The sequence below is a fragment of the Mauremys reevesii genome, linkage group 13 (assembly GCF_016161935.1).
Source record: "Mauremys reevesii isolate NIE-2019 linkage group 13, ASM1616193v1, whole genome shotgun sequence".
Taxonomy (NCBI): Eukaryota; Metazoa; Chordata; order Testudines; family Geoemydidae; genus Mauremys; species Mauremys reevesii.
Window position 1 is genome coordinate 46,192,428 of NC_052635.1, and position 18,614 is coordinate 46,211,041.

At 50.1% G+C, this 18,614-nt stretch overlaps 1 protein-coding gene across 2 annotated transcripts in view; it reads right to left on the reverse strand.

Moving 5' to 3' along the window:
* Positions 1-237: 237 nt before the first annotated feature.
* LOC120380599 (tyrosine-protein phosphatase non-receptor type substrate 1-like) overlaps positions 238-18,614 on the reverse strand; it is a 79,871-nt gene continuing 61,494 nt past the window's right edge. Inside the window, exons 2-8 of one of the 2 annotated variants that reach the window (XM_039498435.1) lie at positions 10,406-10,747; positions 9,496-9,810; positions 8,543-8,893; positions 6,782-6,895; positions 5,028-5,049; positions 3,909-3,948; positions 238-2,543 (exon numbers count right to left, since the gene is read on the reverse strand). In XM_039498435.1, the coding sequence (XP_039354369.1) occupies positions 2,292-2,543; positions 3,909-3,948; positions 5,028-5,049; positions 6,782-6,895; positions 8,543-8,893; positions 9,496-9,810; positions 10,406-10,747 (1,436 nt within the window). In that variant the 3' untranslated portion in view covers positions 238-2,291. The remainder of the gene's footprint in view (positions 2,544-3,908; positions 3,949-5,027; positions 5,050-6,781; positions 6,896-8,542; positions 8,894-9,495; positions 9,811-10,405; positions 10,748-18,614) is intronic. The other variant, XM_039498434.1, reaches the window with a different exon arrangement.

Below are 18,614 nucleotides of genomic sequence, written 5' to 3' on the forward strand. Positions count from 1 at the left end.
CTCCCCGACACCACCAAGGGAGGGACGGAGTAAAACTGGGCAGTACATAGAGATGGGGGGGGGGAAAGGGTTTGAGAACATGAATGACTCAGATTTGCCTCCCCGCTCCCCCAGGGTATCTAACCCAGGAAGGGTGTCCTGGCTTCCCTGGGGCAGGGGAGCAGCTGGCACCGACACACAAGCAAGACGGAACTTTGAACTTTTTATTACAAAAATATCCTGCAAGCAAAACAAAACAAAAATATAATGTTGCAATCTGTACAAGTGGCCACCTTGTTGGTTTTGAAACATCCTGTCTAGATCTCCTGGCTTCCCCTTCCTCCTCCCCTGCTCCCTGCAGGATCAAGCAGCTAGAATACAACTGGTTTCCAACACATCTTAGTGCTAGATTATTTCTCCCTCGGCTGCCCTCCTTCCAAGGAATGGTACCACAGGTCCTGTGTGTTCCCGTTAATACTGCTGAGGAAAGGAGGGCAGTGAAAGGGCATTTGGCCATCACAATAACTGGGCAAAGGGGCTACATTCAGGCCTGGCATAAACGAGTATAATCCACTGCCTGGAGTGCCAGCTGCCTGGCCCAGCTCTTCCTGGCCCTGGGACTCCTGAAACCTGAATCCTAGGGATACGGTGAAAATGGAACCTGTGCATTATCTGCAACCTCCCATGGAGAAACTCGGGAAGACGGCTGCTTCTGAAATGCCACTCGTGGCTGCATTTCAGCTTCATTTGTCACTTTTCTTTGCTAGGCCGGCAAGTCTGCCCGGCAGTGGGGAAGGCCGAGAAGTCAGAAATCCCTCCCCTCCCCGCAGTGCTGATGGAGGTTACTTGCTTACCAGAACTTCACTTGACAGGGCTGGGGATTAGCACGCTGACTCTGACACTTAGTTTTGCACGTCTCACCCTAGTGATGAACACACAGCACTCCACCCATGGACGACACACAAGCATTGGCTTTTAGCTCTAAAGATTAACAGTTACATGTCAAACAGTCATAACATGGTGACGTTGTTCTCCGGGGGATGCCCTCCCCCGTGCATCAAGGCTTTCTTCTTCCTTCCAGGCATTGGGGCCGGGAGTGCTGGATGAACTGGCCAGCAGGAAGTGCTGAAAGGCAGCATAGCCCTGGGATTAGCCTGTGCTCTGGCAGTAGAGATTGGCTAGCCTCTTCCCCCACCCCGGCTAGCACAAGCTTCCTTAGGAAGCCCGTTGGTCCCAGTCTCATGAGGATGCTCTGTACCAGGGGAACACAGGCCTGGGAGCTGTGGTGCCTAGTAGCTCAACTAGTGTAGCTTGTGCTTGGCTCCTGGGTTGGCTCCCGCTCTGCCCAGGGAGCTCCGCAGGCTGCGTTCCCCAGCCCAAGGTGCTCTGGTGCTGAGAAACATCCTCACTTTGATCTGATTGCAGAGCATGAGACACACAGCCTGGTGCTCAACCCTCAAGGGCACGAGGGGGTCACTGGTCTTAACATACTGCCCCAAGGATGGGATGATTGGGGAGGGGGAACCTCAAGTGGAAACTTAAGGATTTACTTACGACACACTTAGTTTGGAAGGGAATCTGGGCCTAAAATGAGCAGTCTCGTTCAGACGCGGGTTCTGGAGCAGGGGGAGGGAGTAGTCACTCCAGATCAGTGTCAGCTCTTCACAGAGGCAAGCTAGCTGGCTTATGTTGCCTTGAGAACAGCAGTCCAGAGCCTGCTGCCAGACAGCTCTCTGCCACTAAGTTATCTCCCAAAACGGCCTCCTCTCCTTCAGGTGGCTGATCTGAGGCAGCCTGGCTGGTTCTTCCACGCACACGACGTGCTAAATTGGCTGCAGAGAAACTCAGGTGTTCACTAGACTGACACGGTCCTTGTCTGGAGAGGTTACGAGGTGGAGCAGGCCACTGCACCAGCGAAGCACTGAAAACAGTCTGTCTGCTTAACACGTGTGAAAGCAAACTCGGTGCACCGAGCGAAGGACCTCTCCAGTCTTGTGACAAATCACCGGGAGAGCAGAGGGGGAATAGCAGAGATACTGGTCCAGACATAAAAGCTGCACTGTGTGAGGGTCTGAGCTCAGTCTGGGCCGGGTGTGGAAGTTGGTATTAACTCAAGTGAGGACATGGTGGCAAGGGGAGGCTTCTGCCCGCTGTGTGAAGCATTCCAGACCCAGGAATGCAGCGCCCATGGCTTGGCGCACACTTCCACTGTGCTCCTGGTGCCTCCATTGAGAGCCAGTGTCGGAGGACCAGGGCTCCATGTCCAGACTTCACCGAAAACCCAGTGAGCCCCGGACTGCTTTCAGCCCTGATCATTTCCTTTGGATCTGGACGCTGGCGTACTCCGAGAAGGCTTCCTCGGGCCGGGGGGCAGGTCTCTTGGGTGACTTGCTGAGGTGGACCATGTCCAGGTCAGCGTAGGTGAGATTGTTTTCAGTGGCTGCCGTCTGGATGCAGGCGTATTCCGACTGCGGGCTCATCTCCACCAACCGGGGCGTGCTCCTCTTCTTCTTCCGCTTGTCAAAGTTCAGGTCTGCGTAGGTCAGGTTGTTGGGATCAGAATCCTGAGTTGTGGGGAGGGAGAAAACATGGAGTCAGTAGGGAGCTGGGTCCCCTACAGATGGGATATGCAGCCGTTCATCCTGAGTTAAGAGCCTGGTCTAGTGGCTATGGCAGGAGATTGGGGAAAGAGCTCGCTTCTACTCCCAGCTCTGCTGCTGACTGACCCCGGGCAAGTCACTTAGTAGCCCAGTGCCTCAATTTCCCCATCATAAACTGGGAATACAACTACTTCATGAATGACTCCAGTGCTCTGGGGTCCTTGGATGGACCCTGCCAGGGCAGCACAAGGATGAGGTGCTCAAACCTCAAGTCCTACCGCCGGAGACCTGGGGTCTGTGTGGATGAATTAGTGGTGCTGGATCCTGAGACAGGGGTCCCCATTCCAAAACCAGCCCCTCAACTATGGGCATCAACTGTTCTCTGCTGAATAAGCCAGCCAGCTGGCAAAGATGGAAATGGCTCCGGAGACTGATCTACCATCCCGGGCAGGATGAAGGCACGCTGGTGGGACAGGGTGGGGTAAATCCAGCCAGCAGCAGTGCACGCTGTACCTATTGTCAGATAACTTGGCTCTAGAACTGTCATTCAGGCTCCCGGGGACACTTGCTAGTGTTTCAAGAGGGGCGGAGAAGCACGCTCGTCCACAGGGCCCGAGACTAACCAAGACGCTTGCTGCCTTCAGGCTTCTCATGCAACTGAGCTGCACTATTACCATCCACTGCAAGAATTCTCCCTTAAGTCTGCTGGCGAAGGATGCTCAGAGGGAAGAACCAGCTGGCAATACCGAGCCAGAGACTGCAATCCATTGCACCCCTGTAAGTCTGGAGATGCTCCACTGGAGTCAACAGAATTACTCTAGACTTGCAGTGGTGTAAGTGAGATCATGGTCTGGGCTGCTGTGTCCTGAATGGATGAGGTCTTACCAGTGTTTGGCCAGCTGGGTGCCTGCGTGAGCGCGAGCATGTGGATGAGCTGAGGCGGGGGGGATAGAGCTCAGTTCTGATCGGTAAATTACTCATAGCCGCATCACAGAATGCAAAATAACTCTAGAAATAGCTTCCCTGGCTTATTGTACAGCTGGCCCTAGTCACAATAGATCCAGACTTGTTCTTTGGGGACGGGTGGGGAAGAGGAGAAGAGAAATTCAGTGCGATGGCGGCAACATCCCTATGCAATTTAGAGAGGGAGCGTTTGTCCTGAACTGTTTGTCTCTCCCTCCCTCCCCAGCCACAGAAGCAGGCTCGTATAGCTGAGATTCTGAGCACTTTATAAACTGCCATGATTTTGGCCTGACGCTTGGTATTTTCATGGTATCTTCCGTCGCTCTCCCCTCTCTGGTTCCCCAAAAGAAGCTAGTTGTTACGCACCTGGGGAGCTGTGCTGGGGCTCTTCTCGGGCTCATGTAGCCTACAGAAAAAGCAACAGAACAGAGTCAAACACTCATTGCATTTTAAAACAGTGGCTCTGCTGGGTGACTAATTGTGTGTCCCCACTTAAGACCATCAACTGTATAAAATCGATTTCTAAAAAATCAACTTCTATAAATTTGACCTAATTTCATAGTGTAGACATACCCTAAGTTTTGAAGAGGATTCTTTTGGGTTAGGATGGCTGAGGACTGACTGACAGTTGATCGCAGGACAGAGGGGAGAACCACTGGATACCGGTGTGTGATAACGGAGAACTAACCGCACTCTGCAGAGTTTATCCTCACACAAAACACAGATGTAAATAGCCAGCTGGCCATAGGATGAAGATTTGGATTCCCTCAGGCTGCCTGTGTGTGGCATGGACAATGAAGAACAAGTGGCTGGTCATCTGCTCAGTTAATGAATGTGAGGGTGTATGCTCAGCCAGGAACCTCCGTTCAGCAATGCTATGGGAGAACCATCTCCAGCAATGTCTGCTTGCTGGCTCGTAACTGTTTGTACAGAGCGACTTCGCTGAGCCGTCTCTGGGTGGTAATTCTTGAACAGTCGTGTGCTGTAACAGGCTGAGTCATGGCTCAGGGGCTACTCTTGCCTTTACACTGGCTCTGAGGTACTGTACTGGGTGGGAGGGATAGCTCAGTGGTTTGAGCATTGGCCTGCTAAACCCAGGGTTGTGAGTTCAATCCTTGAGGGGGCCACTTAGGGATCTGGGGCAAAAACTGGTCCTGCTAGTGAAGGCAGGGGGCTGGACTTGATGACCTTTCAAGGTCCATTCCAGCTCTAGGAGATTGGTATATCTCCAATGTCTCCATAGCACGGTTCTCCTCTTCCAGCCACTAGTGACTGAGCATCACATCAACCGCCATGTACAGGCGAAGAGCTTTCAAAGTGAAGCGTAGACCATCCTAAACCATAGGGATTCAAGTTACAAACGTGGAACCTAGCTAAAACTTGACCCCAATTCATCCCTGGTGTCAACACTTTGACTTCATTAGCTCCTGTGGCTTTAAATTCCCTCACTGATTACCCAACAGTTCAGTGGAGAGTGGTGCTTACCTTACAGAAGGGGAGCTTTTTCCTGTTCAAAAGAGAAACACAACTTATAAACTGTACTATAATAATCACTCCTCCCCACAGCATTTCATGTTTGTTTATATTTTTTTTAGCTCCTTTGCACACTATTTACTCTTTTTTTCTAACTTTTTGGTGGAAGTTGCTAGATCAGGTTTTCCAGAAACCCAATAATGGCAGCTTCCTGCAAACTGTACTGAACGTATTGCAAAGCTCCTTTCCTTTGATTGCAGGACAAATCTCTGTGGGTGGAGTCTAAACCTTTCCTGTTTTAGGAGTGTCTTTTGCAAGACACAAATTGCATCAAATACAATATTATGGACAGCCTAGAGGTTTTCAGAATGGGCCTGTTTTATGAAGCTAAACATGGCAGCATCCTAGAGGAGTGATGGGAAAGGAGTCAGAAACCTGTAACGGTATCAGAGTTCTGAGAAGGTCTTATTGCTCTTGCTGTTTAAAATGTTATCCGATCCCCTTGATGAGAGATCCCCTGGTAATTCACCTCCCCTTCCCTCTTATTTGTGGGATGAATCTTCCAATGCCTTCCAGGCACAGTACAGGGAGCTGTGATTCCCCCAGCAATTGGCAGAAACTAGATGGGGGATGGTAGCAGTGAGACTTTTCCCATTTACCCTTCCATCAGACAAAGGGGACAACCCTACTGAGAGACCCTGAGATCACAACCAGTGCTGATGTTTCAGTGATGTATTTAATGGGGTGCTGCATTGTTAGGCAAGAAGATACTGCAACAAACCAGTGCCTGAAACACCCTGGGCTTACAACGAATGTACAAACACACCAGCATCCCCACACGGGCTGATCTGGACCCTGTACAATCCCTTGTTGGACTAGCTGGTTGCAGCACCTGGAATGAGGTCTTTAGTTCATGGCCTGGCAGAACCAGTGACGTGTTTAGGAGTAGTATTCCCTCCATGTGGGGAGTGGAACAAGTGGTGCAGCTGCACTGGTCCTTCCCACAGTGCAATGCTGAAGTTACCCAAACACCTGTTCCCAGCAGCTGTGCTGGGCTCTGTGGGATGGGTGCTAGAATCTATGGGATAGTGTTAGGGGTACTACTAAGATTTTATGTTCTAATGCATGGGGGTGAGAGTGTCTCCATCCTAAATGGGGTTGCCCCATGGACACGCTAAGCCCATTGCAAGGACAAACACTGCAGCCCATCCTTTCATGCAGTCAATGCTTTCCTTGCTTGGTGTCCATACAGCAGTGCCCTCTAGAGAGGGTGTTAAATCAAGGATCCTTTTACTCCTCATCTGTCCAGGAGGACGTCAGATATCCCCTAGGCATTTTTTGAGAGCACTAGGAGAGAACCTGGTGTCCTAGCCGGCATTCTCCCTCAACTACAGCTTTTAAATTCCCATAACTGCCCTTAGAATCTATCGTCATTGCTCCTACATCTGTCTAGCTTGCATCTTAGTAAAGGGGTTTCAGGGTCTCTAGATGCTGTTTAAAGAGAAGAATACAAAGTGTGACACATTCATATGATTTCCATAATGCATAACTTAAATCTATTCCAGTGGCTGTTCCCCATAAGCTATAACTGACTTTTCCCTATAGCTGCAAGTGAAATTCTCTTCCACCTTCCCCAGGTGAACACTAACCAGTTCAGTTCATCCCATCCCATCCCCCTGATGCTGGTGCGTCTATAAAGCATTGCCTGTGTGTATGGGAAGAATGTGATCTAGCCAGGGCACCCCTGGAAAATACTTCATTTTTACCTTTGTGCTGTCGTGCTCTGATGAGGTAGATGACGGCGATTACCAATACAACCAGCACTGCACAAACCACTGCTACTGCTATGTAGATCTTTTTTTCTTCAGATAAGGAACTACCTGTAACGAGAGAAATTCAGGGATCGTAGGAGGCCAGTGTCAGAACAGTCAAACAGGAAAAACTCCTCGCCAGACTGAGTGAGTTAAATGCAGGACATCTGGGCGTGTATTTATAGGTAAAGGAGAGCTAGGCCTCAGGAGCCTAAGGGAGTTAGGAGCTCAGCTCATGGAAATTCAGAATCCCTTTGGCCTTTTTGAGAATCTCAACCACAGCTCAGGTCTGAAGTTTGGTACAAATGAGAACTTCCATGGAGTTTGATTGTGCAGACCGGGGATTCCTGCTCATAGCTGTTGTAGAGATGACAGGCCTGTTCTGAAGGAGAGTTCTGTGCATCTTGAAAGCTTGTCCATTCCACCAATGGAAGTTTGGTCCAATAAAAGAGATTCTCTCCCCGACCTGGTCTCTCTCAGGCCTAGTCTGTGGGGTTTAGGGGAGGATTCAGAATCCAGTTTGCTAGGTGCTCTCAGGTGTGTGGATATAGTTACTGCAGTTGGCTGAAGTTTTTCTGGCAAACAATGAAGTCACCAAAAAGGTGTGCATGGTTGGGTTCTTTATATCAGAAAGACTTGTGAATTCAGGCTAAATTCAACAAATCTTTCAGTGGAAACAACTAAAATGGCTTGTTTTGGCCATTTCAAAGTCAAAACTTGGCTCTTGTTTTATTTTGAAATGGGGTTTTGTTTAGATGTTTAACTAAAGTTTTGTTTTGCATAGAAAAAAGGGTGAGACACCCAAAACAGACTTCCATTTTTGGGTCAAAAAAACAGTGTTTGAGGTGTGTTTTTAATTTTGTCCCTGCATCAAAAAATCCATTATTTTCTCAGCTCTAATAATGACCAGTCTCAGCCCATCTGCTGAGCATATCTAGTGAAGACCAGCAACTCCAAGTTAATGTGTTCCCAGTAGACTGTTCCATAGCTCTAGAAAAGGGGCGGGAGAAGCCTTTGGGTCTCAGTATAACTTCTGGCAGCACTAGACAGCAATCCCCCCCGAGTGGCACAGCAGACACTATAACTGTTCATCTCAAGCAACAGTGGGCTGGAGAGGAATATGGGAGAGGCCTCCTTAACCCACAGATACCCACCGTGTGGAGGGGTTAAGTTATGCCTTGGGATACTGAGGAAGACTCAAGAGGCAAGTGATCAGCTGTGCAGAATGTTCATAGTGAAACCTCCAACAGGAACACTGAACTCAAGCCCCCAGGCAACACACAGGGGCTGTCTCATCCCCAAACCAAACACATGGGTTCAGTTACTCAACTGAACCCTGCTGCGTTTGCCCAGCTCTGGCTGGCAGCTGTTTGCATAAGATACTATCTGGCCACATGGAACCTCATCCTCAGCTCTGCAGGAGTGGCCATGTCTGAGCCCCTCTACAAGGGCCTCCGTCACGCCCTGCAAGGCTGCTGAGATGATCTGCCCTGGGCACACAGTGTGGCCAGTGACATTTCCTGCCCCCCACCTTCCCCCTCCCTCTCTGCCCACGGGCCCCAGGAGAGCTGAGCCCAGCGATAATCCTGGAATAAAAGAGTGGCTGTTACACTGAGGGGCTCCCCTGGCGGAGATGGGCTGAAATGGCCCCTGGGTTCAGCAGAACAGACCTGGCATTTCCCAGCAGTGCAGGGGAGGGTTCGGCTGCACATTTACCTGTACCAGATGAAGTGGGATCTTTGCCTGGCTCTGGAGTCGGCTGGGAGAATCTCAGCGTCTCGCTGGCATTGACGGGGGGCTGGGAATCGTGCACAACCCGACAGGTGAACACAGACTGATTCCTCTGCTCAGTAGCTTTGACCTCCAGGGAGCTCTGGAGCGTGTACGTCCCGTCTGGATTCTCAGCCAGGGGGGAGGATTTTCCCAGATCCGTCTCATTTCCGTTCTCCAGCCAGGTGAGACTCGAGTCCTTCGGGTAAAACCCCTCCGCGCGGCAGGTGAACGTCACAGACTCGTTCAGTGCGACGGGCACCGCTGGGGCAGTGCCCACTCGCAGCCTGGGTGGAACTGAGAACACAAATATCCTGCGCTTGGCATCTACAGAAATTCTCCTTTTCCTGCTGAGTTACAGGGAAATTCCTGGGGCTGGACAAACAGACCTTCCCCCTGAGCCCACGTCCCACTTGCCATGTGATATTTTTCCAAGGGCAAAGAACTTGGCTTTCTCTAAGTTGCCTTCCCACGTGTGAGAGCCTTGGCCCCCTCACAGGAATAAACTCAGGGGAAGGCAAATGTTTTAAAATGAGCAGAATGCACAAACCCAAATGTACCATGTCCCCAATTTCCTTCCCCTTCCCCCTGGAAAACCCCCTGACAGACCCAGATTGGGACATTAAAAGGGAGAGTGGTGTCTTACCAGGGTTTAAACAAAGTCAAACATCTTCCCCACCCCGCCCTCCCCTGGGCTGGAGTAGGGGATGTGCCAGCCCAGGGCGAAGAGTCTTAAAGATTTAAGGGCACAGGACAGAGTCCGGACCTGAATCTGGATTGCAGTGACTCCCCTCTTACCCCCCCCGACCCTCCACTACCCAGCCCAAAGGCTGAAGGATCCAGCTCTGCCCCTCCCCAGTAGCGGAGCCCCCAGTGCTCAGCCCCGGCTGGGCTCCTACCTCGCAGGGCATCGCTGAGGTTGTAAGTCGCACGCAGGGGAGCCGGTAAGGTGCTGTGCTCTATCTGACAGGTGAGCTGGGAGCGGGCGTCTCCTGGGGTCAGGCTCAGCCCCACGGTGCTGGACACGCTGTAGGAGACGCTCTCGTGTGCAGGGAGAACCTGGGTCTGGGGGGCTGGGAGTTTGGCCCCATTTTTGAGCCAGGTCACAGCGATGTCTCTGGGGGAGAATCCTCCTGACGTGCAGGTGAAATTCACTGGGGAACCCGGCTCTGCCCTGCTGGGGGGGCCGGACACGGACGGGGCCGACGGTCTGGCTGCAGGGAGAAGCGTTTATCAGTCAGATCCCTCTGCGACTGAGAGCCCATCCCCCGCCCCACGGGCCCCACCTCCCCACAGGGACAGCCTGAGAGCAGGGGAGCCCTGCCCCTGAGCAAATGCAAAGTGGGGGGGGGGGTGTAGGGAGGTTAGTCAGGGGCAGGGGTGCTGAGAGCCATTGAACCAAACTGTAAACCCTGGATAAAACAGCAACCCCTTCGAGCTGGGGTGTGCGATATCACCCCTACTTCCAGCACCTCTGGTTATGGGTGGGAAATAGCCCCCCCTTCTCCCCCAAAAAGCAGGGCTAGATAAGCCAGACCCCCCTCCTGCTGCTCATCACAATGTGAAGCATCTTCAGAGGCCAAGGTAGGAACAGAAATGGAGATTTTTTTGCCAGGTGCCCAGATGCCCCCCAGGCCCACCTGTCATTGGGCAAATCTCCACCAGGCTGCTTCAGCGCCAGTCTAGGTGAGTCCCATGGGAAGCGCAGCTCCCCGGTCAGTGTCTGGGCGGAGCTGGGTTGTTCCCCTCCCGCCCGGGTACCAGCCCCCGGTGGGGAGGGGCGTGTGGCTGGGGGGAGCTCGCACTCACCGCGCACAGACACGGCCGTGCCAGCGCCGGAGCTGATCTCCACATCGGGTCCCGACCCCTTCTTAAACTTCACACAGTGATAGATCCCGGCGTCCTCGGGGCGGGTGTCACTGATGCGGATGGTGAAGTCTGTGTCAGAGCCACTCACAGCCCGCGTCACCCGGGGGAATGATCCCGTCTGGTCATAAACGAGCTGGCGGCCACTGCCCGAGCCCTTGAACCACTTTGTGGGTCCTGCTGTAGCATTCCCAGTCACAGAGCAGCTCAGAGTGAGAGTCTCTCCCGCTGACACCGACACGTTGCCCTGGGGCTGCAGCAGCTGGAACTCCTGGGCCCCGGCCCCTGTAACAAAAGCAACCTTCATCATCCAGCTCTTTCTTCTCTTAGACACTCCCCTTGCCCCCCGGGGGCGGGATCCAGCCAGTGTTGCTGTTACAGGAGGTGACCTTTAGAGCAACAGGCAGCACCATTCCTCCCGTGTCCAAGGGCTGAGCCCATCACGTCTCCTATCAGCAGGAGCTTACAGCATTGCCCTGCATTACGGCAATGCCCAGTGCCATCTCCCCGTCGCTCTGGGGCTGAGCGGCCACCTGCAGAAGACAGGTATGGTTGAGCTGAAAAACACCTACCAGGTTTATCAGCATTGACTGAAAATAGCTGGGCTGGGCCAAATCCACTGGCCCGTGCCCCAACCAGGGGTCTCTGGGCCTGTTGGTATCACACAAACAGTCCCCATCTTCAGCACCCAGGTGACAGGCACCTTATACTTACCCTAGAGAGTTACACACCTTCAGAGTCTGTACCCTTCAAATTGCACATGGAAATGTCAGTCTAGACAAACCACAATTTGTTGTGCTGGATTATTGCCCTGGAGAAACTAACATTTAGTCATACATTTTATATGCATGACTTGTCTGTGGTATCTAAAAGTGCCTTATTCCTTACCATACAATCCCAGGTGGAGATGATTTTATTTCTTACTACGTGTCAGGTCATGGTGTATTCTTGTTTGTTTAATTAATCCCTCTCTCTCTCACCCCCCCACCCCCATATCTATATCTATGAGAGACAGGAACCCACAAAACAATGGCAGTGACAACAGTGCTATAGCATCACAAATTCTTCTGTGTATATTATTGATAGTAATTTCATTCAAGTAATCCCCCTGGGCTGAGATGTGGAGGACATTCCTCATCATGATCAAAGGGATCTACAGCACTGAATACACTCCCACCCCAAAACATGGCTGAGTAATTGGGCTGGGCCACCTTGAAAAGTTTCAGTGGTTCCTTGCAAGGCCTGTCAGCAATAATCCCAGCCTGATATATGGGGGGCTGGTTTGGGCTTTGCCCTAGTTCAGGGGTGGGCAAACTACGGCCCAGGGCCATATCCAGCCCTTCAGATGTTTTAATCCGGTCCTCGAGCTCCCACTGGGGAGTGAGGTCCGGGGCTTGCCTGGCTCCACATGTCATGGCTCCGTGCGGCTCCCAGAAGCAGAGGCATGTCCCCATTCCGGCTCCTATGCATAGGGTTAGCCAGAGGGCTCTGCACATTGCCCCTGCCCCAAGTGCCACCCCCGCAGCTCCCATTGGCCAGAAACCGCAGCCAAAGGGAGCTGCAGGGGCAGCACCTGTGGACGGGCAGCATGCAGAGCCACCTGGACGTGGCTCTGCGTAGGAGCCAGAGGGGAGACATGCCACTGCTTCTGGGAGATGCTTGAGGTAAGCGCTGCATAAATCCTGCACCCCACCCCCCTTCTATCCTCTGAACCCCTCGGTCCCAGCCCAGAGCACCTGCCTGCACCCCCAGATGGGGCCCTCACACCCCAACCCACTGCCCCAGCCCGGAGCCCACTCCTGCACCCTGAACTCCTCATTTCTGGCCCTACCCCAGAGCCCCTGCCTCAAGCTGGAGCCCTCACCCCCTCCTGACACCCCAACCCTCAATTTCATGAGCTTTCATGGCCCACCATATAATTTCCATACCCAGATGTCTGCAATGTCTGCAATGGAGCTGGCTCAGGTAAGGGATTATCAGGGAGCTGGTGGTGGGTTAACATAAGAAGAACATAAGAAAGGCCGTACCGGGTCAGACCAAAGGTCCATCTAGCCCAGTATCTGTCTACCGACAGTGGCCAATGCCAGGTGCCCCTGAGGGAGTGAACCTAACAGGCAATGATCAAATGATCTCTCTCCTGCCATCCATCCAGATATGGCCCTTGGGCCAAAAAGTTTGCCCATCCCTGCCCTCGTTGTTACGTGGGTGTAGCTTCCATCCAGTGCCCTTGGCCCAGTTATTTATACTCTGCTGAAACTCCATTTCAGGTCCTCCAGCCCCCAGTTGTGCAGGTTTGATCTCCGCGCAGGAGGGTTCTTGTGTGTAGAGTAGTTATGTCACTTGAGTTACACCTGACGTAGCAGGTCTCAGCCCCATACAATCTACCCAGAGGTCTGAATGGTGAAAGGAGGGGGGAGGTTCTTCCAGACACCACTTCCCTCCTCCCAGCTCCTGCTGCGCCCAGTCTCCGTACAGGGCTCCCAGGAAGAGGAGATGTCCTCCTGGCTCCAAACTCTGCAACAGGAGTAGCCGTGCTGCTGAGTTACTGGTAAACTCCCTCCTGCAGGACTGAGGAAGAGCAGGAGTGAGGTGCTGAGCTGGCGAACGACGTCATCCTGCTAACGTATGAGACAGAGCCCAAGTGATCATCAACACAGCAGCCAAACTGACGCCACACACACTGCTGCCAAATGCAAACTAAAGAAAATATTTGTCTCCTAATGAGCCAGTCAGTCACTTTATGGGATTTTTTGTACTGATATTAGGAAAATAAACTCCAGACAAGTGTGACTTTCCTGGTGACTATTTAACGTGATCAGTAGAAATGGCTGGGGTTACATTCAGAGGGGATGTAAGACTCACTTTCATACTGACCTTTTCTTAGTGGGTGACAGTGTTGTCTCAGCTATATTCTCCTGCCAAGCCCAACCTGGCTCTCATGCTGTAAAGAAACTAGTTTAACACAGGGGAGGTCTATTGCTTTCAGTGGATATTGTTAAACTTTGTAATTATGTAAAGAATGCCCAGGGTGGGCACCTTAGAAATGGACCTTGTAACAACAGATGCTGGTTTTACTTGTAAACAACGTGGCATTTCCTTCATGGGCCTGACAGTCCTCTTACTGCAATGGAGTTCTTGGGAGTGGCTCTTAAATGAGACCGGTATGAGAGGGGTGACTCAGGCCCCTTATCTCTACGGTGTAATTGCTCTAATGATTCTGTGCTCTGTATGTAGCTTCTTTGCTCTTAAGTTAACATAGGAGAGTATAAAATACTCCTGCTCACTGGAAATTAAGCCAGTCTCAGCATCATGTTGGGGTTACACCAAAACTTTCACTGGGACACCCTGGTTAGACACTTGGTCCTGCAACCAGTTGTACTAGCATGGATACCTGGGCCTGTGCCACATACCATTGATTTTGTGGCAGTACGTGGGCATGGAAGCCCCTGCTGGAGGATCTGGCAGCAGGGTTGGAACCTTAGTGAATAACAATAATAACTGTTAGCACTTACAGCGAGCTTTACAATTCCAACGCACTGTACAAAGATTAATGTATTGATCCTACGTTAGCCCCCTGAGGCAGGTTGGTGTTATCCTGTCTCTATCCGTTAAAAGGGCCATTTAAAAAGCACCCCACAAACTTAAGAACATATGAACGGCCACACTGGCTCAGACCAATGGTCCCTGTAGCCCAGTATCCTGTCTGCTGACAGTGGCCGGTGCCAGATACTTCACAGGGAATGAACAGGATGGGGCAATGAGTAAGTGATCCAACCCTATCATCCAATCTCTGCTTCTGGCAGTTGGAGGCTTAGGGACACCCAGAGCATGGGGTTGTATCCCTGACCACCCTGGCTAATAGCCATTGATGGACCTGTCCTCCAGGAACTTACCTAATTCTTTTTTGAACCCAGTTATACTTGTGGCCTTCACAGCATCCCCTGGCAACAAGTTCCCCAGGTTGACTGTGTGTTGTGTGAAGTACTTTCTTTTGTTTATTTTAAACCTGTTGCCTGTTAATTTCCTCAGGTGACCCTTATACTTGTATTCTGTGAAGGGGTGATTAACACTTCTCCATTCGCTTTCTCCGCACCAGTCCTGATTTTATAGACCTCTATCATATCCCACCTTAGTCGTCTCTTTTCTAAGGTGAACACTACCAGTCTTAAGCTCTCCTCTATGGAAGTTGTTCCACACCCTTCATCATTTTTGTTTCCCTTCTCTGCATCTTTTCCAATTTTAACGCAAGAGACAAACTTTTCTAATTAATACAAATACAAGAATAGGTCTTATTTCCTGCATTTAAATCTTTATCTTTACTTGGCTTCTGTTGAATTCAGATACTGAATCTTAGAATAGCAGACCTGGCACCACTTGGCACTAAGCAGGTGTGATATTTATGCCAGTTCTTCCCAATTAACCAGAAGTTGCTACCATTCCCTGCCAATAGGCTAAGGCACTTCCCTAGGAGACATCCCAATAAAGCAGCTCCCCAGTTAACCAGAGTGTGCTGTATTAGTTAATGCAGGTGGGCAATTCTGCACAGAATTCTCCACCTTGTGAGCCTGAGTGCTCATTTGCACTTGCATGCCAAGGCTGTGTGTGTGTCCACATGCATGTGCAGAAACAAGCCACTGGTCAACTATGTGGGAACTTTGTCTGAGGTCTCTGAAAATGTCCTGAACATTCCAATTTACCTTCAAAAGGTAATAATAATAATGATGATGATGATAAAGCAGCCTCGGATGAATCTTTGTTGTTATCCTGACCTGTGGTGCTCAGCTGACTGAAACACTGCTGGTTATCTAAAGTAAATTAAGTGCTGCAATACCGAGGCAGAATAGGGCAGGCAAGCTGAGGGCTCAAGACCACCAGAAGTAATGAAAAGTGCTGTAGTCAAGACCTGGAGAAGCAATATAGGTATTGCTGTATTCATTTTGGCAACACTTGTCATCCTCGTCATGCCAATATAGTTATTGGCACTGAACTGGACAAGATTTCTATCCATGCCGTTGTGTACGGTTACATTTTTAAACGCTGCATGGAGGGAAGTGTAATATAGTTGCAGAGCCTCTGTGGCTGTTCATGGCACTCACAGCTAGAGTCAATCACTGCCTGCCGTATTACTATGGGGAGTCAATGGATGGCAACTGTAACAAATGATAAGTTTAACCAAACGTGTAAGCAGTTAGCTCTTGAGGAAATGCTTAGTGTTAGCTGTGATGCGCTTTTTTGAAATGCTGAGCATTTCACCAGTAAGGTCTGTTCTCTTTGCCTGAATCCAATAATAGTCTTTAGTGTAGCAGATGCACACAGGTTATATCCCCACCAGAAAATTAAAGACTTGGACTCAATATTGCCCTGTGAAGAGTTCCCAGTGGTGCCAAGGGGTCTTACAACTACTGTAGAGACCAGATGATTTTCTCAGCTAGCCTAAATCCCAATGGAATGCCAACCGCTATCCCATCATGGTGGCCCATAGCAAAATGCTTCAGAGGATGGTGCAAGATACCTCCTACTGGACAACTATGGAATGACTTGCCATAGGGGAAGTTTCTCCCTAGACCCTGTTAGTTAGTGGCTGGTTGATGCCCTGCCACAAGGTATTTTTTTTATCACTTATAATTTTTTATCCCCTATAATGTAACTCATTAATGGTCTCTTCATCCATATAAATTCTCAATCCTTTGATACCTATGAAATTGACATCAATTATTTCTTGTGGCAGTGAGTTCCACAGGTTAATTGTTTGTTGTGTAAAAATATCCATTTTAAGTTTGTTGCTTTTTGGATATTGTTCCTTTCACAGATAAATCCTGGGTTTGGGTGTGACTAAGAACACCAGGACACTGACATTTCCCCTAAAATAGAATGGGGCTGATACAGCATCAGCATTTTGATCCTGAGACACAAGTGTGTCCAGAAGGACATTTTAAAGGTGAAAACCCCATTTCAGTAGGGGCTCAGTGGCATTTCAGAATGTGCAAGCTCACTCTAGTCTCCATTTCATCCACCCGTGAGTGGTGTCAGTCTAATAACTATGGGCTCATACAACGTTAAATGTTACTTTGTCCCTGAGTTTCTCAGATACCCATTTACAGCAGTGTCCCTCTCTGGAGCACGTGCCGGGTGTGTGAGAGAGGTTCTTTAAAGGGCAGAAGTAGAGATACTGGGGCATGTATGAGCAGTGAGTGAGAAGAGAACATTAATCTCCACTGGACACAATTGTGAAATAAGGCATCACACTCAACTTCTAGACTCTGATGTGCCTCCATTAGTAGCACTGAGCTATTCCTGCAGCAAAGCAGCTGAGCATTCACAGACATTTGAACATGTGAATGCAGCTGAGCCGTGTACCAATGGTCAGAGACCAGGTTTAAGCTGCGCCTTTGAGAACTCCCTCCAGAAGTGACTCTGTTTGGCTCAGCACGGAACGAGTGTTCCTCAAACCCGTCCGCAGAACGTGGCACAAAGGCTGTGAAGAGCTGACGCAGATGAGCAGTGCCTACTGGCACTTTATCTCTGAGTGTAATAGATACTGATCGAGCATTCCTGTAACAGAGCCCACTAAGCAGCCCAGATAAGGATCTGACCACATTGGTCATAGCTCAGACTGCACCAGACGCAGCTACTTGTGTGCACAGGAGAAGGGAAAGTTAAACTTCTGCTCTGCGCCTAGTCAGTACGTCTAATAATTTAATTTTTCTGGGTGCCTCAAGCAAGGCCTGTGTGACCCAGGAAGTAAGAGATCTAAAAGTTTTCTGCAATATTGGTTCTCATTGCTGCTTCTTGAGATTTAGAGCTCCAGCAGCTTCTTCAAACCCTCCTACGCTCTCCCAGGAAACAGAACCAACAGCGTGTGACTTCAGATCATCTGACCAAACACAACAGCTCAAATTTTGTCTGGAGAATCCTTGCAGCAAACCGATCAATTCAACGAGTATAAAAAGATGAAATTCATACAACAACCACATCGGAGGAAATCACGATCATTTCGGTAAGCGCGAAGAGGCCAAGCTCATCAAGTCAGCTGTTTACCACTAATAATTCACCCAGCTCTGTTGCACACACAAGTCTTGTTAGCTCTGGATTTAATTTTTGTAAATTACTGCAACTGACCAATAGCCTTGAAACACTGGGGACAGATAAGGAAAAAAATCCTACATCTCTCTCAGCTAATTTGTGGTTGTGTTCCTCATTTGGGTCTTTATCTTACCTTTGTCAAATAAGATCTCCTTTCCCTACGCATCTCCATAATAGGACATCAGCTGGGTTTCCCCTGTTGACAGTCACTAGATTTAAGTGTAACCCATTGGTGAGTGTATGTTACAAATCCCTCTCTGTGCCCTATGCACAGAGGATAAAAATCTCTAGGGAACATTGGCTTTTAGCTCTGGAGGTCTCTGGTTCAATCCCCTGTTTGTGGGCCAAGCTGGCGGCCATCACGTAAGCTCTTGGGACATGGAGATAGGGTGTCCTTGGTGGATGGCTCCCTGCCATGGAATTGGCACCAGAGTCATTGCGTTGGGCTTGAAGGAATTGTGACAGGGTTGTTGTCTTGACTACTCATTTGCTGGACTCTGGGCTCAACTCTGGGTGTGATTTCCATGTGGCGGGCTGGGCCAGAGGGCTGGGGGGAATGGCTCATACTGCTGCCTAATGCATGCAAGGCTGGCTGATAGGTTTCGATATCTACACTGTTCCCAGAAGCCATGAGTGCACAATTATTACATAGAAGTAATATTAAATATGGGCCTTTGCATGTTGCGCACTGATTGCTTTGAAAATGCACCTAACTGGCTAGCAGAGCTGTTCTCTTCCATGATCACTTGGGGATAATAGGAAAGCAGCTTCTGCTGGAAAAATAAGGGCTTCCATCGTATTGCCAATATATTGGCCTCCTCTTTGGTATCAGAACTGCTTCGTGAAAGAATTCTAGGACATTCTTGTCCATTTCCCCACTGCAATCCTCACTAGAAGCCCAGTCCAGCAAGTCTCACTCAGGTACGACTCACAATGTTTTCAGTGGGAGTTTGCCTTGGAGATCCTTCAACCCTATCGAGGTTCCTATACTGACACTCATCACTGTAACATCTGAGCTTCCTGAGGATTGGGCCCTAAGGAGAACGTGATGGAGGGGAACTGAATGCTC